This window comes from Uloborus diversus, chromosome 9 (genome assembly GCF_026930045.1).
Source record: "Uloborus diversus isolate 005 chromosome 9, Udiv.v.3.1, whole genome shotgun sequence".
In the NCBI taxonomy this organism is placed as follows: Eukaryota; Metazoa; Arthropoda; class Arachnida; order Araneae; family Uloboridae; genus Uloborus; species Uloborus diversus.
Window position 1 is genome coordinate 98,307,037 of NC_072739.1, and position 26,850 is coordinate 98,333,886.

General features: G+C 35.1%; 1 protein-coding gene across 1 annotated transcript; it reads right to left on the reverse strand.

Annotated features, from left to right (window-relative positions):
- Positions 1–21,538: 21,538 nt before the first annotated feature.
- On the reverse strand, positions 21,539–26,362 carry LOC129229625 (THO complex subunit 2-like). Its single transcript, XM_054863976.1, has one exon. The coding sequence runs from the start codon at positions 26,360–26,362 to the stop codon at positions 22,064–22,066; it is 4,299 nt and encodes a 1,432-aa protein (XP_054719951.1). The 3' UTR covers positions 21,539–22,063.
- Between the last annotated feature and the right edge of the window lie 488 nt (positions 26,363–26,850).

Below are 26,850 nucleotides of genomic sequence, written 5' to 3' on the forward strand. Positions count from 1 at the left end.
AAAACTATTAAGTAATAAACATTGCTAAAAATCATAGAAAACTATGAAAACAAAACACAAAATTCATGTTAAAGATTCCGTATGGATAGGCTGCTATTATTAATGTTTTTTTTTTTTTTTTTTTGAGTGAAGAATTTTTTTAACGTGAACGAGCAAAAGTTTTGCCAGCCCACCGGTTGAGAATCATTGTACTAGAACACTTGGTGTTTAGCGGAGGAGGGGGAGGAAGTATCCCACCCAGGGCTTTATTTCTGACGAAAGAAGCGCAGAAGCCTTATGGGTCGAAGTTTTAAAAGTAAATTGCCTGAATTGCGCCTAAAATGTTTAAATTCTTCTAAATTGAAAAGAAGTGCAGCCGATCAGCTATCTTGAGATCCCACGCAAATTAAGCCCTTATCTCCCTCCCCCCAACCCCGAAACTCAGAAATCAAGGTGCCCATGAGTTGGGGTTCATAGAACAGACTGTAACAATGAAATTTTTAGGAAGATTAATTTGAGAGGATTTTTGATCACATTTGGGAAGAGATTCCCGTTCTTGAGGGTGTTCCGTAACTTTGGGGGGGGGGGAGATGGGAATCCGCTCCCCCCCCCCCCCCCCCGTCACACACAAAATGTAACCATATCCAACTTTTTCCCTAACTACCGTCACTGGTTATCAGCATCGAAAACCTAGTTATCTTCTCTTATGTTTCTCTTTCCAGGGTTGTCTACAAAAAGGGGGGGGGAGGGGGGCCCATGAAGAGCAGTCTTTTTAGGCGGTGTTTTAAGGGGTCTTTTATGGGGGTTCTCTCATTCTGAGAAGTACTGCGTATCATTTGAAAGAGGCGCCATTGCTGTTGGGGGGGGGGGGAGGATTTGTCCATTTGAAGTGTAAAAAAGCATACTAAATCACGTATCTAATTTATTTAAGTGTATATCTTTTGATTAACCTTAGAAAAAGTTGAAATGACATGTTTGTAGGCAGCAGTGGCGTTGCCAGAAAAAATTTTGGAGAGTGGTGATGTGGTTATTTTTAGCTATTACTTTTTTGGTTTAAAATAAAATTAAAAAAGAATTAATTAAAAAAATATATAATCGAAAATTTCTGCTCTTTGGCATGGGGTGGGGGGTGGAGAGATAACCTAAAACATGCTTTGGATACACCACTGATGATTTTCTCAATGAAACTCAGTGTATTTAAACTTATGGACTGCTCCTCACTAATGGGAAGAGGGTAACTCTAAAGCGGAACAGCGAGGATAAAGAAAGAAAAAGACCTGTGACCCCCCACTTCCCCCAATTAACTCTAATTTGAATTCTGAAACTTTGAATTCAAATTATGTTTTTCGCAATCACGAGTTGCGACAAGACCCTACTCGTTGGAGTTATTGTTTCTAGAAACGGCCCCCTCCCCAAGCATATCTCTCTTCCTGGTTGGTTATGTGTGTAAAGTTGAGTGTGTGTGTGTGTGTGTGTGGGTGTGTGTGTGTGTAGGCTTAAGTGTATGTACGTAGGTGTGTGTGTATGTGTGTCAAGGCGCGCGCGTGTGTGAGTGAATATGCATGAGCATGCGTGTGTAGGACATGGATGCCACCGTCCAGCAGAAGTGGATTCTGGGGGACAGTGCTGAGGACCAGAGGAGCCGCGCCGGTGGGCAGTGGACTGCCCTGGTCCAAGCTGAAAAAGGAACCACAACATCAAGGACAGTCAAATGAGAACAATAAGCAATCGTGATTGCTCAAAAATGTTGTTGTCTTGTGCTGACTAGGCTCTCATTGGATGACTGCTTCACTTTTCCAACTGTACCGTAATATAGTGTGAAGTCCGACTTCCACTTGTCACTTCAGGAACCCCCTTAAGGACCCGTTTAAAGGATAAGCAACCATTTACACATAGACCGCTGGTACAGGGGGGGGGGCAAGAGAGGCAACTGCACCTTCACTCAGGGGCGTAGCTAAGGGGGGGGTTTTGGGGACAAACCCCCCCCCCCCCCGAAAAGTTAGTCTCAAAAAAAAGAGAAAAAGAAGAGAGAAGAGAAAGAAAAAAAAAGAAGAAAAGGAAAAAATTCCAAGCGATTATACATATATATATATATATATATATATATATAAATATATATATATATATATACATATATTTAATATGTATATATATATATATATATATATATATATATATATATATATATATATATATATATATATATATATATATATATATATATATATATATATATATATATATATATATATATATATATATATATATATATATATAAAAGAAGTAACCCCCCCCCCGAAAGTCGGGTCTAGCTACGCCACTGCCTTCACTTTCAAAAGTAAAGGGGACTTGCCCCCTCACGTTTCAGAATTGAAAATAAACGTACCGATTGAAAATTATTTTTACTCTGCGGATTGATTTATTTCACGAAAATAAAAACTAAAAATTGCAAACAAATGGACTTTTCTAGTGTTATTTCATAAGAATGGAGCTTTGAGTTGAAAGGTCTACGGTGGCCATCTGTCCGAATTTTGACACCAAATTTCCATTTTTAGAGGGTATTTAATCAGCAATGTTAAAATCCAATAATATAGACTGATTTTATTTTAAAGAGAAAAATTTTTTTTTATGGTTTCCCCCCCTCCCTTTAATCCCTCACAACTCTTTTGAGGTACATCTCTATGCGGTCATATTACAGCACAGTTGGAAAAGTGAAGCAGCGCATCACAAATTGCTAGCCTAGCTGGCACACATTAACAACAACAACTCGTTGCAAACCTGTACAAAAAGCTAAAGTACAATAGATGACAATAAGTGCAAAAAAATTAAAAATGACAAATTTGCAGATACTGCACTTCACCTTCCTACTGCAGAATAGACTTCAAACTTCTAACAGCTTTGGTTTATTTTTCTAGCTTTATGGATGCTCTGTGTAGTAAACGCTTGCGACAGCTGTGTTTTCTCCCTCTTCCTTTAGCAAAGAAGAGCAGGTAATGTAAATAAAGTTTTTCTCATTTTGAATACGAAAATTGCGACCATTATTTTTCGCTGAACTTTAATTCATACACTTTCAGCGAAAAAATTCGGTGAGCAACTAATTATGTAATGTTTTTTAGATTTCCATTTATTAATGTGACAATCAGGCGCGCAACGAAGGGGGGGGGGGCACCTCTCAGAGCTCTTGATTTTATGCTATGTTGTCAATCTTACGGTAGTAGTTTATAATCATGAAAGAACTATTATGACCCCCCATCCCCTAACTTAAATAAAATCTGGAGTTTAACTAACGATAAATAAATTTTTCGGGTAAATTACTTTTTTTTTTAATGATATATACACTGGTGTGCAAAAATTAAGGACGAAGTCGAAAAATTAGCATATCAGCTGAACGAAGAGGCAGAGCGGACAGAAAGACCAATCAGGTGATTAAGTAAGGTGATGTACGGTAGCACATTCGTAGATATGCAGGCAGACATAATGGGGGAGTGTCTGAGTAGTATAAAGCATGTTGTCGGTGTAAGATCAGTATTTCTGGCAAAGAGATTGCACGCCGTATAGCAGTTAAAAATCACACCGAGTTGCTGCCTCAGCGAGAAATGGCGAATAATCAATCTGTTAGACGACATCTGGATGCTTTTACCCAAGGTCGAATTAAAGTTGGGGAGTTGGAAGGAAGGAGTTGGAGTGGGAAGTTGGAGGAAGTCCGCAGTGTGACAAGTGTGGCTGCAGAGTTCGGAATTGCTCACAGCATCGTTTCACGACTTTGGAGACAATTTCAAACTACAGGAACAGACCCCAAACTACAGGCTATCCTGGAGTTTAGTAGTGGTCGTCCACGAGGAACCACACCCGCAGATGACCGTATATTGTCTTACAGGCCAGAAGAAACAGGCGGCAGACAGCGGGAGAAATCGCTAGACACACGATACAGGCGACTGGACGACCGATATCGCGTTTTTCCGTGGCCAGAAGATGGCACGGTGGTGGTCTGTTTGCACGACGCCCTATACGGTGTGTACCTCTAACGTCTGTCCATCGGAGAAGGCGTTCTCTGTGGTGCCGGGAACACCGGAATTGGAGAGACAATGAATGGGGACGAGTACTCTTTATAGATGAGAGCAGATTCAGTCTGAGTAGCGATTCTCATCGCATACTCATCTGGAGAGAGCGGGGAAGCCGCAATCATCCCTCGAACATCATTGAAAGGGACAGGTATGAAGGTCGCGGTGTTCTCGTTTGGAGAGGCATCATGCTTGGTAGTCGTACAGACCTTCACATCTTCGACGCAGGTTCAGTCAACGGGATCCGTTATTGTAACGAGATTCTTCTTCCATATGTGCGTCTTTTTAGAGGCGTTATGGGTCCGCAGTTCCTTTTCATGGACGACAATGCACCATGTCATCGCACAGTAGCTGCCGAATAGCTCTTAGAGAGTGAGGATATTGAACGTATGGATTGACCGGCGCGATCTCCGGATCTCAATCCCATCGAGCATGTATGGGATTTTCTAGGCAGACGCTTGGCAGCTCGTACCTTACCACCAATAACGATTCGGGAGCTTCGATTGGCGCTGCAAGACGAATGGGCAGCAATGTCTCAACAACTCATTGACACCCTCATTCTCAGCATGGGCAGACGCTGTGAAACCTGCCTAGCAGTCGGGGGACATCATATCCCTTACTAAAGACCGGATGTTTCTTGCTGGACACCCATCACAGGGATGTTTCGGCCTTCAGTCGCATTGCGCTCCATGCTACTTTTTCAATAAAGCTTCTTTTTATCCCTCTGATGGGCCGTGGTAACCCGATCGGTAGAGTGTCGGATTCGAGGCCGGATGGTCCTGAGTTCGAACCTCGATGGTCGAAGACCCACCGTCGTCATTAAAGGGGACTGGGCGACGTTAAATATGCTCGTGGTCTCAATGTCCTCCAAGTGAAACGATACCTCTGGGGGTGCGAGCACCAGGTAGCTATTAGCTCCTGGACCAGTTCTAAATTCTCATTAACTGTTCGATCCGGTGATGGCGCTGCCATCTATCGGTATAAAAAATAATGGAGGCAAGGCACTTAGTATGCAGTCCTCGACATAAATACAGTTGTAGTCAGTTGTGACTCGGAATCGGTATCCCTCTGATTTCACTTTTAGTAAGTGTTGCTTACATTACACATGTTCTTACGTATTGGGGATCGTACGGTATTAAATGTGTTGATTTGGAAAGCTTTTGTACAAAGTTATATTGAAAGAACCGTCTCGTCCTTAATTTTTGCACACCAGTGTATATATTATCTGAAACTATAATTGATTTTAGCATCAATATTGCTTTTTTTTTCCGTTAAAGTATAAGGTATATTTTATGCAGGGGTGCCACCACAAGAACAAGGGCGCACGCTCCAACAAATACCGTAATGATCCCTCCCAAAGCTAGAGCCCCCCCCCCCCCCAGAAAAAAAGAGGAAAATAGCCATTCAAGCACCCGCCCACCCTTTTTAACTATTTCAATGGCGCAATCTTTCTCTCCCCTCCCTCGGGGGGGGGGGGTACCCTGTTTTATACAATAGCACTGTTTTACGAGTAAAGTTCCGATGTGGTGAAAAGAAACATGATATTATTCGCTAACAGCCATAAAGTCAAATTTTTCATACCCAGTTACTAAAGCTCTGGATCAAAATCGTCATTGGGGAAGGGGGAAGCAGGAAGGGGCAATTGATAACCCCTCCCTGGTTTTGAGAAATTAATGTATATATACGTGGAAGTGGGTGTGGTTTAGTCAATAGTGGGATCAGTTATTGATATGATCCTATGAAGTATAATTGTATAGTGAAATGTGTTCCATACCCTCCTAGTCATAAACACTCTACAGTGGAAGTTTGGGATCCAAATACCTCCAAACCTCGCACAGATGTATTAAAGCAACATTTTGTTCTTGAAGGCCGTACAGAAGAGTCTGCCGTGCTCAAAATTCGAATCAATGAAGGGAATTCTCATACGGTAAGAGAAAACTATGATCGACATTGAAGCTCCTGCCACAGTATGTGGTAATATTCATGGACAGCAAGGGCGCCCATATAGGGGGGCAAGTGGGGGCTCAAGTCCCACCCCCCTTGGAAATGAGAACTTTATTGCTTTTAGTACTTTTTTCTTTGCAAAAACATTTCTTCTTTAGCTATTAATGAATAAGTTATTAAAAAAATCAAATTTTAATAACTCCAATTTGTACTGAAATCAGTTTCTACGAGGAAATTATCCTGCTAAACTATGGGGAAAATATCTGAGCCCCCCCCCCCCCTTAAAATTTTGCATATGGGCGCCCTTGATGGAGTTTTTCAACTTAATGAAATTATTCGAAGTTAGAGGAGGTTATCATCAACTTAATATTTATTTCTTGGTGATTATGGGGGATACTTCAGTACTGACGTAGGGGAACTGTTTTGAAATCACTTAATTTTTTTATACTTCTACAGTGATATTTATGGAAAGATTGAAATATCTTTTTATTTTTTCTTTTCAGTGTGTTTTGTATTTATGGGCTTTAAAAATTTGTTATCCTACCACATTATTTCTTCTTCGAGGAAATCATGAATGTAGGCATTCAACAGAATACTTTACCTTCATAACAGTAATTCATGTGAATTAAGTATGTAATACAATCGGATCCCGACTTACGTGAGGGATGCGTTCCAAGACTCCACGCGTAAGTCGAAATTTCGCGTTGTGGAAAAATATTGTGAATATAATTTTTTATAAACATACTCAATCATTTTAGACATTTTAAAACTATTTTTGACCATTTTTTAACTATATATTACCGTTTCTTACATAAGGAGCTGAATTTTTACCGTGTTTTTACAAAAGCTGCATTCTTCAACATAAAACACTGTTACGATGCACAAAATCAATGATCAATGGAAAAGAAAGACATAAAAATAAATCAGTACGGTACGGACAGTATGTAGTAATAATAAAGCACTGCACTGTTAGAGTACTATACAGTAGAGACAATACGTTACATTTAAACTCAAAAATTGAAGGTGATGATTTATGCTCCGCAATCTGATCGTCATTCTAATATATTTTTAATTGCAGTAGCTTCACATTTACTTTTATAACATTTACACCTATGGTAACACCCTTCTTTGAGGTCTCTATAATCTACAATAGAAGAGCAGATTCCAATTTCATACTGTTTGCATTTTGCTTAAACACTACTCTGCGAGCTTTATATTAAAACTAAGTTCTGGACTTATACGGATTGCATGCTCTTGGCTTTTAATTATACGTATGAAAGATTCACTTATACATATTTATCGTGCTACCTTCGACCCACTTTCTAGATAAATAAGATAAATAAATACCTTTGTGCTGAAAAGTAAAGTAAGAAATAACAACGTCAGAAAGCACAAATTGCAGATTACTGCAGACACGTGTTTCGGCGTTACAAGGAACGCCTTTTTCAATGCTCATTCCTAAGCTCATTACTTTTTGCATTGAAAAAGGCGTTCCCTGAAACGCCGAAACACGTGTCTGCAATAATCTGCAATTTGTGCTTTCTGACAGTTGTTGTTTCTTACTCCACTTTCTAGTTCAAGCTTATCAAAAGTCTTTACTTTTTCTTAAATTGTAGCAAACTTTCGCTTTTTGTTTTCATCTTCAAACTTTAGATGATGAAACAGCGTGCCTAGGTGGCACAATATTTCATCACCATTCCGATTAAGAATAAATAAATGAAAAATGAGGAGTGGTGATGTATACACAATAATAAAGCAATGTATATCGGTGTGTGGGAATTTGCACAGTCAGTGATGCTGAAAAGATGAAAGTACATTCACGAAGTCTATAATTAGTAGTCAATAACAAAGCCTAAACTTAGCGTCACGATTTCCTTCCAAACATTTTCGTGTTGAGAGCGAGAAATTCGCTTTAGCTCTAAAATTCGTTGCTCCTGAAAAACTCGCGTTATAGCCATTTCGCGTAAGTCGGATCGCGTTGTAGCGGGAGTCGACTGTATACCCTTTGATTTCTAAGGAAAAAATTCGAAATGACGGGCTTGCTCTAGATTAACGGTCGCTATTCGCTAACAGACGACCATTTCATATTGAAAATGGCTATCAAACAAAAAGTCCCGGTTGCCAAAAGTGGCGATCATGTGTTTCTTTTTTTTTTTTGCTAAAAAATTATTGCGCTAAAATCTTTTTTTTTTTTTCGTTGTTCATCGTTCATTTTAGACTGATATTTTATTTTATACCTGAACAAAATCAATGATTTCTGAAGTTTTTAACATATACTCGTATTTAACAATGCTCGTTTTTTACGATCGCGACTTTTTTTTTTGGTAAAGCGTTTGTTTTTGCGTTTACGATCTTTTGCAATTCGCAACTCCAATAAACTATAGGGGGCGCTGTGACCACTGGCTAATGGCGGATGAAAAAGGTAAAACAAACAAATGCCGCAACTTATAACTTGCTTTGACGCTCAGTGAATGACAGTAATTTTTCAATTCAAACATACATAGCATTTTTTTAAACTGAAAGAAAATATTTTTAAAAAAATTTAAAAAAATATTTATTTTAGTACCTTATGTGTTCTGCTGTACGTTACATAGAACAGAGAAATTTCAGTTTTTGGTGTCAAAACAAATGTTAGAAATTTTTTATTGGTTATTTTAAGTTATGTATCGAAACAGTATCACTTCCAGAGCCTAGTTTTTTTTTTTTTTTTGAGAACTGAAAAATTTTCATTTTTGATGACCGAGTTACAAAGAAAACAAAAAGTTCTTTTTGTTTTCCTTGTAAGCGGCCATTTTTGATAGAAGCTCACATGGGAACTTTTCAGGATTTGTTCTTCACATGTTCAGGAACTAATCCTGAAACATTCAGATAATTATTAATTTGTGGCGCATCGGCCCTATTTTTGGCCTAAATTTATTGGGCTATATTGAAGTGTGAGCATTTATCTACACTCAGTTAATCATCGCTGGAAAAAAAAATTGAACAAAAATAAAATGTGTATTTTTTTTTTTTTTTCCAATTGGAAAGGCCGCGGGTAATCGATAGTTTACTGTGATTACAAAATAATAATAATAATTTGAATTTTGACCTCTTGCATTCAAATTATGTTTTTCGCAATCACGAGTGTGTGTGTGCATGCAGGCATGTGTTTATTTGTGTGTGTGAGGGGGGGGGGTATGTGTGTAGGGGGCATGTGTGTTTGTGTGTGGGTATGTGTATGTGTGTGTAGGCATGTGTGTTTATGTCTGTGTGCAGGTATGAGTGTGTGGGTAGTTGTTTGTATGAGTGTTTGTGTGTGGGGGGATGTGTATGTGTGTGTAGGCATATGTGTTTCTGTGTGCAGGCATGAGTGTGTGTGTGTGTGTAGGTGCGTGTATATATGCGTGTAAGTGTAGGATATTGACGCAACCTTTCGCTAGAGGAGCAGTATCGGGAGACGGCCGGTCGACGGTGATGCTGCAGAGGGTGCTGGCGGGAAAATAATATGATAGGACCTCAAAACAGTCAAATGAAAGCAATAAGCAATAATGATTGCTCAAAAAAAAAAAAAAAAAAAAAAACCGAGTTGCAAAGAAAAGGAGCACAAAGTTATTTTGCACCAAATTTTAAGGCTGTGGATGCTATGGTGTCTTCTGGACGCAAGCCCATCACAGACAGAACTTAAATATAGATAACCAGGGGAAATGCACAGAAATTTTGGGGCTGGTCACATATGACTTTTAAGGTGCAACCTCCATATTGTTTACCTCTACGTCGATACATCTATTTTATTCTTAATTTTAAGAATCTCGGGCTAACAGCTGTCTCTCCCCCCCCCCCCCCCGCTCCGGAGATAAGCATTTAAAATTTTCAAAATCACTATTTTTGACAGTTCATAACTCAAAAGGGGGATGCAGCATTCACGTGAAATTTGCAAAGCAAAGACTTCTATTATAATGTTTACAATCTGAATTTCATTCTGTTATTTGAATTGGTCTATGAGAAAACAGACACTTGAAATTGTAGAAATGATCCTCAACTGTGAAGGGTTTTGTAAGGCACAATTCCCACTGAAAAACATAAAAGCACTTCTATTTACAATTTAAAAAATACTTTACTTCAATTTTAAACTGTTTGGTTATCAGGCATCTGGAGGGAATCAATCATGAAGAAAAACGGAAGAGGTATTGTGGGTGATCAAATGAGACCCTGGGTCACAATACTTTAAAAACCTTGATAGGATGAAAAAATTTTTTCCCCCTTGATTTTGCGTATTTATCTAATGTTATTTTTCCTTCTTATGTCGAAGAGTTTTCAATCAAAACCTTGTTATATCGAATATTTTTCGAGGTCAGGTATACTTTTTCTGGAAAAACCGCTGTGTCGAAACAACTCAAGGAATGTCCCCAAAAATTTCGCAATCCTTTCATTATTTCTCTCAGGGGCTAGGAATGATTTGGAGAAACTTACCTACTGTCGCTTTCGTTCTAGAGTCTGGGGGTGTCAGAAAATGTAAATCCCGAGACCCCAAAAAAGCCTACCTAAACCTTTTTGCCCCCTTCTCCTGCTTCAGTTAGATGAGGAACAGGAAACCAGAACTGGACCTGAAAGTGAACTAAAGTGCGACGGATGGAAAAAAATTTCAAAATCCTTCCATCTTTCTGAAGCTATTACATTTGAAGATTTTGCCAAGTTAGATAGTGATGTTGAAGTCTGTGTTATGGACTGATGGGTGAGATCATTTCCCAATCAATTTGTTCTCCACCGTCTGATGATGAGGAAGAAGTGAATATTTCTGAAAAAGTACCTGCAATTACTTTTTTTCAAGCTAAGCATGCTGTCCAAACTTCACGATGCTTCATGGAATGCTACGAAACATGGGATTTTGTAACTATTTTCAAATAGAGAAATTAGGTGAAGAGCAGTGTCAAAAAAGAGGTCACCAAGTCACAATGTTGGACTTTTTTATGAAATTCCAACCTCGTAATTGCACTGTATTTTACATTCTTTTCTATGAAATGCAATTATTTTGGTCTGATTTTAAAAATTTATTTTTTAATTGTTGAAAGACTTTTTTTCATTACAAGTTTTCACTTATTTAATTTTTAGAATACTAGGGGGCTCTGCCCCCTGCTCGCTAGCGCTCACCAAGCCCCGGAGATTGCTTAGCAAATTATTTGATTCGCAAAGATTTAAACCATCAATTAGAAAGATACAAATTAAAAATGCATTATGTGCTTGCTTTTGGAACAAAATGCACCCATTTCTCGGCCTTCAAATTGATTTGTACCAACTTGCAGAGCGATAGGGGCTAAGAGGCTCCTGAGCATTGCAAAACTGCAGTTGTGTACGTTTGAAAAGTCGCTTTCATATTTGTGGTCTCAAGTAATATATTTTCGGGGCTTGAATTGAGTTGAGCCTAAGATTTTCCGTGAATATCGAAACCCTTAAAATGTGTGAATAATAAAGAAGAATCAAGCGAATCGAAAGGACGTAACTATGGCAATGCTAAATAAAACATTTGAATGGAAATGAGATTTTTTGAACTTGATTAAAACTGCTTGTAACTTTTTTTTTCTTTGGAGATAGAAGCTAAGAGTTTCAACCATAGGTCGAGTTAGATCTGGAATTAAAAAACAAGCCGCTCTTTCCAGCGGTGTCAAAAAGAAAACTGTGGGACAATTCCTTCACTTTTTACTGATAGATTTAATGAAGAAAGTAGTGCCTAAATTTTAGTGAAGCCTAAAAATGTTCGAGCTAAAAACAAATAACTCCCTCCGTATTTAAGTTAGAGCATTGAAACAAATTGCGTAGAAAGTTTAAAATTCTACCCTTTCCAACAATATATAATATTAATGTGCGCAAGTAATTTTTTACCTCTTTCATTGGCAATAATAGGCATTTTTTGCGAAATTTGAGCTTAAAAACTAATTTGAATTTAAAAAAAACAAAACCCCAGCTGCTCAAAGTAATTTTGTACAAAATGTCAAGATTTTAGGTGCTATGGGGACTCCCGGACGCAGGCCCGCCACAAACATCCTTTCAAAATTTTCTTTGCCCTTACTTTTTTTAAAAATATAAATAGATTACTTTATTATGATTTTGACACTGTTACTCGAGAACTCAATATCTTGAATTTTTTTGGAGGGTTCCTTCGACTTCGTGATATCGAGAGTCTACTGTAGCTAACAAATGAACAATAAAATCAATAAAATGCTCAAAGTACTTTGCAAAAAGCAGTGCAAAATGTTGCACGTCTTGTCCTTTTTAATTTAAACATTTAAGCATATTTACAGTGCAATAGGGTTCAACAATATTACACACAATAACAAAAGTCACTTTCACAAACAAATGCATATAACAGCAATAGTAACAGGAACCTAGTGCTGAGAATGGTCAATCAAGTCAACCTACAAATTGAGTATTTCAGTTTACCATCAATGAGTTATTTTACAAGGATAAAACATATAAATAATAAATGTTTGAAACAGTATGCAAATTCAAAATATAATTCAGATCTGCCGATATAAGAGGAAAAGTATCATTTGAAAATTTTAGACGAGTATGCTTGTTTTATCATGAAATGTTTTTTAGCACTTTGTCAACATCCCATGTTCACCAGTAATAACATAATAAATATTTATACAATACTTCAAAACAGTTAAATGTTTATTTAAACATAGTAACATATTGTGGTTACATAGGTCGGAGCTACAAGTAACCCCTTTTTCGATTCCTACTATCTGTATATTTATTTATGGAGAAAACTCAATCTCCGTGTATTTATTTATGGGCAATTCCACGAGTAACAGACTGATATTTTTGAAGTAAAACAATACACATGTTGTAATATTCAATGCAAAATATACATTGTAAAAACAATCAATTTTCATCAGTGGAATATTATACTTTTTAGGCTGAATTCAATGGCATAGCATAATTCTCAAAATACAACTTTGGACGATTTAAAACATCCAAAATGTATTTCGGAAATTCAATTTTACTATTAAATTCAGCTTAAAGAGTACAATATTCCTCGTCAAAAGATTGTTTGCACCAGTGGTGTTCCCATAGGGTATACTCCATATACTCAAACATTTTTTAGACGCATAGCGTATACCCTCAACCTTCAAAAAGTTTCATATTATCGGATGATCACATACACATGTTGTACATGATGGATTACCGGGAGTACACCCTCAGAAAAATTGATGGGAACATCACTGGTTTGCACAACATATATTTTGCTTTGAATGTTATAAAATATGTATTGTTTTGCTTCACAAATGTCAGTCAGTTATCTGTAGAACTGCCCTTATACATATATCTTCTTCAAATCTTCGCTCCCTGAGATCAGTCTTTTGAAATTTGGAATGGGACCTCAGACCCTACGACGATGCAATATTCTAATCAAGTAACTATTAATTATTAGTTTATTCCAATTTTAATAAAAAATTTTGCATATATCTTTTAATATCAAGTCAAAAAAAAAAAAAAATGCTTGTAAAAATTAGAATAAAATATGCTCCAAGGTAATTAGGATGTGAATTACAATTGTTTTTAACAAATTCCATGCTATATAATACAGGTAAGCCTTCAATTACAAATTCATTGTTGAACAGTGCTTTTACTAAAATTTGTATTAAAGCTTTCAGATAAGCATTATTTCCAGTTTTTAAAGCAATATAATTTCCACACACGGGGAAAAACCTGATATATAAGTACAAATTGACTTTAAAAAATTTTTCTTTTATATATAACTTGTTCCACCTGTAACAAACTTTGAGCTTCCAATGCTAAGCTTTATACTGACTTGCTCAGGGTTGAAAGCTCAAACTTTTTTCAGCATTGAGAAAGGAAGGGGTTGCTTGTAGTGTCAAGGCATGTGTCAATAACTTCTTTGCAAATTTCTGATTACAAAATATTGAAATTAATAAACTTTTATGCATAAAAAACTGCATTTTGTGTTCAATTTCGGTAATATTTAAAATGATACATGACAGTTGATCTAATAAACTTTGTTCAGAGTATTGAAGCAGGCTGGTTTTGAAAGTCAAGAACAAATGAAATAAAATGCATTGTGGAGCTAATTATATTGATTTCTAATGCATAATGGAGATAATTACTAAATCCAAAAGTTTCACAGCTTGTAAACTTACAATTTTTTTAAACTGAAGATAGGAGTTCATTTCCATTCACCAAATATGCTTTTTTTTTTTTTTGCCAGAATATAAGTCTTTTATGTACAAAAGAATGATTAATCATTTCCCTCAACTTATGTACACTCAAAGATTCTGTTCTGAATAATTAGGTTCATTTATTTAAGTGTTTGAGTTAATATTTTCTGTGACCCATTAATTAAACATGCTACAGCAATTTAAGCAAAAAAGCTGAATTTAAAGAGAAAAAAATGGAGCAAAAACTACATGGTTAAATATAAAAGGGAACAAAAACACAATAATATGAAGCAGGGAGAAGCAAAGTGGACATTTTCAAGTTTTAGTAAAACATGTTTAAAGTTGCGGGTGCAGGGATTAGTAGGCTTTCATTGAATGTTTTTTCTAAATCAAGCTGTATAGCAGCATCTACCACAGCTATTAGTACTATAGCTTGCCCCAAGACAGAGGAGGGATTCGTACTACAGTCGGATCCCGACTTACGCGAGGGATGCGTTCCAAGACTCCTCGCGGTAGTCGATATTTTGCGTTGTAGACAAGTGTTGTGTATATATTTTTATCAACTTACCCAATTCATTTAGACATTTTTAAACACACTTTAAACCATTTTTTAACAATATATTACCGTTTATTACATAAAGAGCTGAATTTTTACCGTATTTTTTTTAAAAGCTGCATTATTCAATATAAAATACTGTCACGATGCACAAAATTAATGATTAATGGGAAAGAGAAACATGAAACATTACGGTACGTAACAGTATGTAGTTATAATAAACACTGCACTGTAAGAGTATTATAAATTACAATATATAATATATACACAATAAATTAAATTTATAACTTAAAAAATGAAGATGACGATTTATGCGGCGCAATCTAATCGTCATTCTAATATATTTTTAAATACAGTAGCTTCGCATTTACTTTTATAACACTTGCATCTATGGTAACATCCTTCTTTCAGAGTCTCTATCATCTACAATACAAGAGCAGATTCTAATTTCATATTGTTTGCATTTTGCTGAAACATTACTCTGCGAGCTACATATTAGAACTAAGGTCTGGACTTATACGGATTGCCTTTCTCTTGCCTTTTAATTATGCGTTTGAAAGATTCACTTGTACCTAAGTGTCGTGCTACCTTAGACCCGCTTTCTAGTTGATCAAGAATCTTTATCTTTTCTTAAATGATTGCAAACTTTCGCTTTTTGTCTCCATCTACAAACTTGATATGAAACAGCGTGCCTAGGTGCCACAATATTACATCACCTTTAACATTTAGAATAAATAAATGAAAAATATGAGTGGTGATATATACACTAATAAAGATATGTTAATAGTGCGGTGTGTGGGAACTTGCGCAGTCAGTGATGCTGAAAAGATGGCAGTACATTCACGAAGTCAATGTTTAGTAGTCAATAACAAAGCCGAAACTTAGCATCACGATTCCTTTCCAAATATTTTCGTGTTGAGAGCGAAGAATTCGCTTTAGCTCTAAAACTCGTTGCTCCTGAAAAACTCGCGTTATAGCCATTTCGCATTAGTCGGATCGCGTTGTAGCGGGAGTTGACTGTATTTGTAATGTTCATCCCCAATGTTTTAATTTTGTCTCTTACGTCCTTTTGCTTCTCACTGCCTCACATGTAAAGAAATGAAGTTTTTTGACAAAAGAAAAGACTTGTAATCTACATTTTAACAGAAAATTAGCCGGAATGATTACATAATATAATGCTTCTTTTTTGATAAGCATGCACAAGAAGTGTTTTATCCAGGTTTATATGGCACAGCAAATAATATCCAGTTTTTCATTTTTCTTTTAGCTCAAAAAATTAAGTATTTATCTTTCTCAGTTTTTCTCTATATAAAAAGTAACCATTACACAGTCAAACCCACACAACAGCCAACCTGGGGATATAGCGATCCCCCCGTTTATAGCAAACTTTTTCAATGGCCCCCGAACTGAAGTCCTATGTCATTATTGCAATTTCAGACGCTTGTAACAAGCCCCCAAATATTAGAGAAATCGGCTAAAGCGATCAAAAACTTCCCTAATAGTTTTAAGATTTTCTAGTGAAAATGTGAGAAAAAACATCCTATCAATCGTAAACGAACCTCTCTCTCTGATCTAAAAAGTGGATTTACTTCAAACAAATTCTTTTGGACAGAATTTTTGACTTTGATCATGTACAAAGAAGTGTCCTATGAGCTTTGGTATTTTATAAACAACTCAAAAGCCTTTGACCATAACAACTTGACTGTGTTGTTCTCGTCAAACTCGTGTTTTAAAATTGATGAAGAAATAAAAATAATTAGACCTCGACTTTCGATTTTTGCTCATAGGTAGCTGTCAATGTTTTTGAACATTTTTTTTCTTGAAACTGAAAACTATAGACAACATGTTTTGGATTTTTTTTGCTATAGTTGACTAAAATACCAGCAAAATCCAAAACCTCGCAACTGAAAAATAACACCTTTCTTCCATTCAAAGAAAATTTTTTTTTAAAAAGGGTAATTTTTTATGCATGGCTTATTATTGAGTATAATATGATCAATACATTTTTACTTACTAATGAAAAAAATATACCTCTATAATGAACATCGCCTAATTTAAATGTTCATTACAAAAAAATATCTTAACGAATTCGGACTTTTTTTTGAAAAAATTGGATGCAGCGAACCCTCGGCTATAGCGATCTCTCAAGTCGGTCAGTTAAGGTTTTAGTTATAGCAGGGTTTGACTGTATTGTCAAGAGATAGAGTTAAAGCAAAAAAACCAAGATAGGACAAAGTTGGAGTGCATACATAGCACCCCCTGCAAAAAAAGAAAGAGAGAAATGAGGGTGCACGCTCAAAAAAAAAAAAAAAAAAAAAACTATGTTAAAGTTAAAAAATAAAAAATCTTATGGGGAGGGGGTTTTGGGGATGCTACTGCAAAGTTGATTTATTAATTTTTCAGTTTGTTGCAGTTTCAATAAATATATAAAGTAAAATTAAAATCAAAACTATTTTTGAAATTAGAGACCAATTTCGAAAATTTGAGGTCTACTACTATAAGTCAGGAATGTTTTAAGAAGAAGAATCAAACAAAACCCAGGCGAGTTTTAGAGACTCATGGAATTGGTTTTCAGTAAGTTAAAAAGAAAAAACGCAAAAGAAAAATACCCAGCTAATATCAGGGGGTGATTGTGACTCCATGAAAAAAATACCTGAACTTTTTTTCCCAAGAAGAAAAAGTGTTTTGATGGGGCATACATACACCACATTATTTATTTACATAATTATTTGTTGGGGCTAAAACTCGAAGTTTTAATTGGACTTAATACGTCCATGTGCATGGAGGGAATTAAATTTCTTTTAATTTTTCTCATTTCTTAAAATTTTTCAAAGAATGTTTTATTTTCCTCCACTGCATCTGAATCCTTAACCATTAATTACATTCATTTACTGAAAGTGCATAAAGGTTTTAGAATTAAATAAGTTTGGGGTGAAAGGGGCAGCATGTATTATGATTACTGTGCAATAAGGCTATGCGATATCCGAATTTTAACAACACCACGATATATCGCTCTCCAAATATCAATGTTTTCTATATATATAGGTCATTAAATTCAACATTTAATGGGGGTGGGTGGGGGGGGGGGCTGCAAAGCCTATTACATAAGCATCTGCAACAGAGAAAAGCCATAGGACATTTTGGTGAATAAATATTTTAGCAATTCATTCTAATAATATAGCTATAGGAAGGATTTTCATGTGTTTGTGTCGGGGTGGGGGGTGGGGTCATGAGGCAGATTATAATACAGAAACTTATAGAGAAATTAATTTAGAAGAATTTAAATCTTTTTATTAGTGGGTAGCAATTCTTGAGGGAAAGGGGGACTTGGTAAAATTGAGGGGTGCCATTGTAGTGGGGGGGGGGGGGAATGGGCACCCCTAGTTACATCATCAGCATATTAAGATATGCAACAGAGAAAAGCTATTAGACATCTTCAAAAGAAAATATTAATGGGAAAAATATCAAGTAACCCTCTTTCCTCTTCTTATCTAGCCTTTATTTCATCTCCCACCCTAGCTGTTCTTCAATAATTAGAGATTGCAAAACATGACGGTAGCTTACTCTTTATACCAAATGAAACGTCTTCAATTTGGACTTTCGGCGTTTCATTCAACATCAACCTAAATTTAACAAAAGTGGGTTTTTCTGAAAATATACGAGTTCCGGTATTTTCGAAGATGAAGATACCGGAAATCAAGATGAAAATACCAGAACACAATCACCCCTGTAATATGCCTAAATTTTACACCTAAAGCATAAGAGGGGATTGGCAAGCATGAGGTAGGAATAGTTGCAAATGTACTTAATCTGATCTGTGAATAACTTTTAAAAAAAGGAGGGGGGGGGGGCATCGAATTAAGTTTAATCCTCAAACACAGCAATATTTAAAAAAATTAATAACCAGGGTACGAAAATATATTTTCAAAAATAGAGAATATATCTGATATTGTGATATATATCGGATTCTTTGATATGTATCCGATATTTTCAATCAGCACAATCTAGTCTTTAAAATAGTGAATGAATCTTTAATTACTCTTTATTTTCTTGTATTATTTTTGCAATATGTAGGCTTGAAAGTAATGTTTCTTTCATTATTCATATCTAATATTTTATTTTACATTTTTATCGATTTTAATGGAGTTAATTTAGTATTAGCTATTTGATTCACTTTTCCTTACTTATACAATTATATAATTCAGAACTAAAAAATATGCATTAGTCGGTGCATAGTCATAAGACATTTTTTTGGAACAAAATTTAATGTTTAATCAGGCACTTTTAATCTGCATTAAAATTGTTACATTACTAATAATTTTATGAATAAAAAATAAAAAATGAATATTATGTTACTTTTTTATATTAATGATGTATTAAAAATCATAAAAATATAATAGATATATTCTTGTTATTTTTAATACAGTCGACGATCATTATAACGACCACACATTATAAAGACCGTCCCATTATAACGACCAGTGGTAGAAGTCCCAACTTTGTTCCTATAAACTCTATGTTAATTTGCTTTCGTTATAACGACCGTTCTGTATCGTCTAATCCAATACAGCGACCGAATCAGCGGACGCTATTTCTTGTGTTCTTTCCAATAAAACAAATTTGTAGCTTAAAATGACATTGATTATTGTTTACGGATACCTGCCTGAAGTTTTCAGTGTCAAATCCAACTTTAAGAGGGGGTGGGGGAGATTACCATTCACCACAGCTAGCACAGAAAAAATAATGGGAGGAAAAATCGAGGAAATTCCAGATTCCTAAGAAAAGGGAGTTGACAGATGTGTTGGTAGTTTGGTGTTTGAATCTACTGGTTTTTAAAGATTTGGGGTTCTCGAGGGACTTTTAAATGTTTCTTTGGAAAGCAAGAGAAACACAATTTATCACCTATATCTGAAACAGAAAATAATGTTTTGCAAAAATCACGTCTGCTGAAAAGGCAGACCTCTGTTTCTGGTTTTATCTTCAGAAATTGTTGTGGTAGTAGTAGTAGTAGTAGATCTGAAAGTGTGTAACATTTTCCTCCCTATATTTTCTACTTTAAAACTTGTTTAATATTCTGTCATAATATTTTGCACACTACTTTTCTAAAAATTCCTATGATAAAAAACATTTGGGCATTTACTTGGGCATGCATGATGACGGTGTACATTTTTTAAATTTTTACCTCTTATAACGACCACTCGTTATAAAGACCTTTTTCTCTGGGACGGAGATGGTCGTTATATCGAGCGTCGACTGTAATAAATGAACAATATTACTACAATTAATACAATTTTTATTTTGAAAAATAAATATTGAAAATATCATATTTTCCAAATAAATATCGGATATATATCAGCAAACCCTGCCAATAACATTCATTTTGTTTCACATTTTAATGATTTATTACTACTATGTGCATGTTAACATTTTGTTTCAAAACCTATGCTTCTAATTTTTAAATATTAACACAGAATAAGTCTTATTTGGATGTTAAAAAGTGTCTGATAATCAAAAATTTTCAACTTTAATTTATGAAATAATACCTAAATCAAATAGTAATCAGCCATTATTTTTTGAGGATTCACTTTTCTTTTCAATGATAAAAATTAATACAACAATAAAATAGTTTCACAAAATACACTATATTATTACTATTACATAATACCAAATATGGCCTACACTCAACATTTTAGCCTCTTAACTGTCTTCTTCAGAACTATATCGATATAAGAGTTCTGAACATGAGAGCCGTCTGCACATTAAAATAAACATGAAATGATTGAATATGAAATGAGACTGCATGAATAAGGCTGGACAGAAAACTACCCAAATAAATGACTTGTTGTCAAAGTAAAAAAAAAATATTCAAACTTTTCATTGCTGTCGAAGAAGAAAAAAATGGAAATTTATGTAAATGATGTGTAAAAATACAACAAAAGCTTCCACACTTTTAAAAAATCACTCCATGCACACCTATAATTTTAAATTCTTTTTAGTCACTATATTTCCTACAAAAAGGTGTAACTGACTGCTAGTGTAAAATAGTACAAATCACAAAACGTCGCTTATGCTTATTTCCGTGAATTATTGGTTGTATTAATATCAAATTGTTTGTGTTTGATTTTTTTTTCATGCTTGTGAGTTTTTTTAAATGCAAGGGACCATATAAAAATCTTAGTTTTGCAATTTTTTACTTTTATCTTTGCTTCAAACTTTTCATATCTTAACTCTGCATCTTAGTTTGACCATTTTTGCCGTTGGAAGAATGTATCTAGGACTAGAGGTCTTGCAGGTTAAATAGGGACAAGCTGTATGTACATACATATTTAAAAAAAACACTAGCAGCAATTAATTTTATAAATGTACCGAAAACAGATTGGCTGTGAAAAAACACCAGTAAAAGACTGATACTATGATACTTTTCCTGTTACAAATATAAAGAATTGGCAGGTCTGATATGAATATAAAATCACAATTCATTCATTAAAGCACTCATTGGGACCTGATAATACTTGATGTCTGACAGTTCAAAATGACATTAGTGCTCAAATAAATGTGGACAAGATTATAACAAGTCATCTTTGTGATTTCAACTTTTTCTTTGTAATTGACTTAAATATGATAAAACCTACATTTTTAACAAAATGCAAGTTTAGAACAAAATGCTATAAAAATACTAAGATTTTATAATTCAAGAAATCAAATGCCAAAAAATTATGATAATGTCACCAAACAAAACCATTTGTTTTTTGGATTAAAAATAAATATTAAATTAACAATTTTGAAGAACAAAAGGTTAAAAAACTGAGGCACAAGTTTCAAAACGGCAATTTAATGAACAATAAAATTACTGACAAATTATGTATTTGAATAAATGTTTTAAGATTTTGAAGTATTTTAAAGGTATTCAAAGGATGAGTAAGTTTTCAGTGGTCTTTATAGTGAATCCCAAAAATTTTAGATCTTTAAAATATTTACAAAGTTTTGCTTTGAAACAAGGTTTCCCTTTGCCCTTTAACTGAAGTTTCATAAAATATGCACGGGAAATTTGACAAAATTTTTGATACGTATGTAGAAACACATCGAGTATTAAATGTTCCCCAGACGTGGTTTCTAAGAATGATATCTAGGCAAGATGATTATCAGCTGATCTGATGTTATTGTACAAAATTTTTTGTTTTACAAAAATATTACATGCTTGAGCACCTCTTGTATGCAAATTATCTTACACAACTTCATTTACAATTGAAATTTCATTTCCTTTACAACATGAAAATTTAAAATACACAAAATGAGAAATAAAGACATTTTTGCTTTCTTTTATGATAATGCAAAATTTTAAAGTTTATATTGGACTGGAATGTTTTTCAGGACCTTTTCTTTACACCTGAAGCTGAACTAGAGCGATGATGTTTTTTCTCATCTCTTTCCACACGTCTCTCAGAATTGCTGGTATAGACGACAGGAGATTTATCATCCCTTCTAGATTTAACTTCTCTATCATTGTCCATACTACGTCTCCCTAATTCCTCATCATCTTTATCAGATTTAGGTCTCCTACGGCGCGGTTCTGACGTCCCATCTTCGGGATACTCTCTCTTACGATTCTGTTTCTTTTCTTTCAATTTCGACTTTTCTCCCTGTCCTTCTGTTTCTTTATGGCTTTTCATTTCAGCAGGCGCTTTTTCGCGGCCATTTCGTTCTTCATCTTTGGACTTGTCTGTCCCACGTACATCACGATCTGCTGGTTCACGGGGGCTTCTTGATGAACCGTCAGTGCGACGTCTTTTATGCTCTCTTTCAGTATCGACTACATCCCCAGCCTTTCGATGAGAATGAGGACTCAAGTTTTCAGGAGCAACTTTATCCTCTTTTGACCTTGAGGTTTTTACTCTGTTATTTTCAACTCCATTTTGTTCAGCATCAGTTCGTACAGTTCTTTTTGAAGATGCCTGAGTAGTGGACTGAGTATTGGGTTTTTCAGAAGGAACTTTTGCTTTGGCTTCAGTTTTCATCTCAACTTTAATGACTTTTTCTTTTGGTACTTCAGACGATGGAGGCTCACTTTCCTTTTTGTCAGATTTTGTGTTTGGCTCTGTTTTAACGGTAATGACATTAGAGTGAGATCGTTGAGGTAAATGGAATTCACTTTCTTGAATGAAAGTTGGCTTTTTAGATTTTAAGACTCCAGAATATCCTGTAGCTAAAACATAGATATCGGGTCTCTTCTCCTTTTCTTCTAGTTTTATTTTTTCGATTCTTCTTTCTAAAGCAAGACCAAGGCTTACAATTGCAGGAAAATGCGGAGAAACCTTCCTTAGAACCAAAAGACTATTACGGATTTGTACGTAATCACCTGAATCAAGACATAAAAGAAGAGCTTTAGCTATTTTAAAATGCCATTTGTGGCAAACATGTCGATAATTTTCATAATCGACATGATCAACTGAAGAATCTCCCGTCTGAGTATTGACTTTAAATTTTGTCATGAATCCAGGGAAATTTGCACATTCTTTATCAAATATAGCTTTGTCACTATGCCACCTCATCACAGTTTCTAACATGGAACACAATAAAAGACCATATCGACTTGCCTCATTTTGTGTACAAGATGCCACTGTATTAGTTATATCACAAAACACACGATCATAACAAAGCAATGTTGAGAAATTAGGAGTTTTTAAGCAATGTATTAACTGAACAAATTTTGCACAGTATAAAGCATCAACGGATGTAAATATGCAGCGAGGAAACATACACAACTGCAGGAACTGTGTTATAGTCTCATTTTTTGCAGCTTTTGACTGAAACCAATCGTCTTTTTCATTTTTCAACCTTGCCATTACGCGAGCACAATGTTCCTGTTGTTGCTTCTCTTCTTCAAGAAGCTTCATTATCAAAGCATCACACCTTTCTCTTTCTTTCTTCTTTTTGCCAGCATCTTTACTTTCTTCATTCTGAAGGATGACTTTCAACTTACTCACTTCTCTATCATAACTCCCAGAAGGAACAACAAGGTCATACATGCTAAGAGACCAAAATGTAACATAAAACTGCGGATTCAACTCTTCCCATGTTTTCTTGTGATCTTGATTGATTTTGATTGACTGCACTATTGGGCTTATTACCGAATCAACTACTTCAATGTATTTTTTAATACTTTGAGAACTAGTACCATTTTTCAAGTCTTTATCTTGCTTCCTCAGTTCTTCGTACTTCAAGTTAATGGTATGATTCAGAGAAGGTCTTGAAAGATAGAAAACAACATCATCTTGGATGGAGTAGCTGCTCAAGAGTACTGACACAGGTGGTAATCTGTTGGCATAATCTTCCATACTAAGATTATTTGACAGAAAACTACCATACTGAACAAGAGTATCTTGACACTGATCATATAGCTTCCCTACAAGTTTTATGTGACTGTTTTCTTGCTCATGAAATAGAATGCACTGTCGCTGTTGTGCCATAAGTAAGCATAGTGGAATAGCAAGGTCTTGATCAAGCAGAGCATCTTTCAAACGCTGGGAGGACTTTTTGACGTTTCTCAACTGATTGAAGTATCCACCTTCAGAGCGAAGAAGTTCACCACCAGACATAGCTTCAAGCTGCTCTGCTGTCATTTCTTCTGAAGCCTCAATGCCTGCCATTTTCTGCACAACTTCTTTTAGAATTAGCAGATCTAGGCTTTTACCTGATATCAACTGGTTGGCTACATGTTGTAAAAGACCAGAAATATCTATAGGGTACTTCTTAAAAACTGCACCACCAAAACTAGCCAAACTTTGTAACCATAAGGATATACTTGTTCCGTCATGCTTCATGCGATCTTTTTCAGAATTACCAAGTGCTTCAATTACACAGCATGCCAAGACGTCATAAGACAGAGATGTCAAATATTTCAAAGAATCAATCACAGGAATTATTAAGTTATCCCAAGCTTGAAGTTGAGATAATATGTAATCAAAAATATATCCTGGATTACTATGACTTAATTTACCGATTTGTCTTCCAGAAGGTTTCACGTTCTCTTTGCTCAATCTTTTCATGATATATTTCAACTTTTTCAAGCCTTCAGCTTTAACTTTTATAAGAAGAGGATGAGAGTCATTCACAGAGGTTTTCCAATGATAGTAAAATGTGTACCTTTTATTATAAGGAAAAAGTTTTAACAAACTCCATAGTTCTTCCGCCATGCAACAATTACATTCTAAAAGGGAAAGGGATGGTAATAAGGCTTGAGTCATGATGTTAGAGATGAAAGCAATGCCATAATCAGGTGCATTAGATTTTGTAACCATACAGTATCTTGCTAAGCGAATAATTTTTGCCATTAAAACAGGATCAGTGTAAAGATGTGGACCAAGTGCATGAACCATAGGGAAAACATAGTCAAACAGCTCAGTGAAAGTTTCAATGCCTTTAACTTTCACACCTGACTCAAGTTCCCAAACTTTACTTTCTTCCTTAACACATGGACAAAAATTATGTTTCTTGTAGAAGTCATCAATTAAAACATGAATCAGGAGGCATAATTTCTGAGAAATCATTGAATGAGAAGTAGCATAGAAATCAGGAAAATTATTCATAAGACTTTGTGCATGTCCCCAATCTCCTACGTCCAATAAGGCAGCGCAGAGTCCTAACTTCTGATTGTCTTCAGCTTCCATTTTTTCATTTTTACCATTTTCTTTGTTTGCTTCAGATGAATTGGTAGACAATGTATTTATCTGCTTGACATAGAGACGAGCATTGGCTAGTTCTTGGTTATGCTCTTCAATCATTTTGCTGTCATCTGGCCTTAGCAAACCATATAGCTGCCCAAGAGACATAACACCAGCTTTTAGAAGAAAAGCTGTCACTTTGTACAAAGAAGATGGTGTTTCTTTTGAGTCAACTTGTTGATAAAAAGAAAATTTGAAACCAATCACTTGGCTAATTGTGTCAGATGTACTAAAATAAGATTGCAATAACTGAGTAAAATACTCTGAATTCTCAGGCTTGTATTCAAAAGATTCTAAAATAACGTCTAAGACTCGGTTGGGATCTAGGTTGAAGCATCCAATCAAAGACTGCATAACTTCAAGGCCATACTCAACACTTAGTTGTCCTCCAGCTTGTGGATCCAGTTCAGTTATGAGTTTTGCATAACCTTCAATTTCTTCTCGAAATAAATTGAATTTCTGTTGTTTGTAAAACAGCCTAGTTTTGGTTTTGATGAATCTTGTGGTAATGTTTTTGAGTAATTTCATAATCCCTGCATCTCCTAATGTTTCAAAATCTAAGCGTTCTTTCAAAATAAATTCTGGAACTATTTTATTGTTGCAACAACGAAGAAGGTTATAATACCGTTCCCTCATTCCATGATGTTCATTACTTTGGGATTCATTGTCCAAAACAACTAATATATCAGCAACAAGTGACGGCAGTTCAGAATGAAGAGGAATTATTTCACTGAGGGCTGAAACAACCACTTCAGCAGATATATCTCCCAAAAGAGCATGGCGACATAAATCATATAGAACATAATTTAGGTTGCTTTTGTCATTACCAAAAACCAAGCTAGTAGTTTTAAACTCTTGCAATGACTGCTGACAGTATTCCAGAAATTCTGCTTGTTCTTTCTCACCCCATATTTTGAAGAGGTCTATGTTCAATACAGATGACATGATTCTGAGAATTCTTAATCCAACTTAGAGTAAGTTTTCCATGAAATCCTATAAAATTAAACAACAAATTAATCAAAAGAAAATAAGCACATAATTTTTGAGATGATTATGATTAAAATATGTATAACAACTTATACAGTGGATGCTGGTTAATTGAATCAGTGGTTAATGAACTCAACCGCTTCAATGAATCAAATAGTCAAAAACGGAACAAAAACCAGCTTTATTGAATCAGCCGCTCAATGGAATCAAAACCGCTTAGAACAAACGTGATTCATACAAGTGGAGGCCACTGTACTAGATTTTAAAGCATATATAGTTTGATAGTCACTAATGTGCAAGTAAATTAACTCGAAAAAACATAATTACAGACCCTCCCCACTAATGAAAAATTTAAAATAAAGAAAAAGGGCCATGAAGATTAAATTGTCACATTTAATACTTTTATAAAATCTGAACTTAAGTTTGAAATTACCCTTATTATTTTT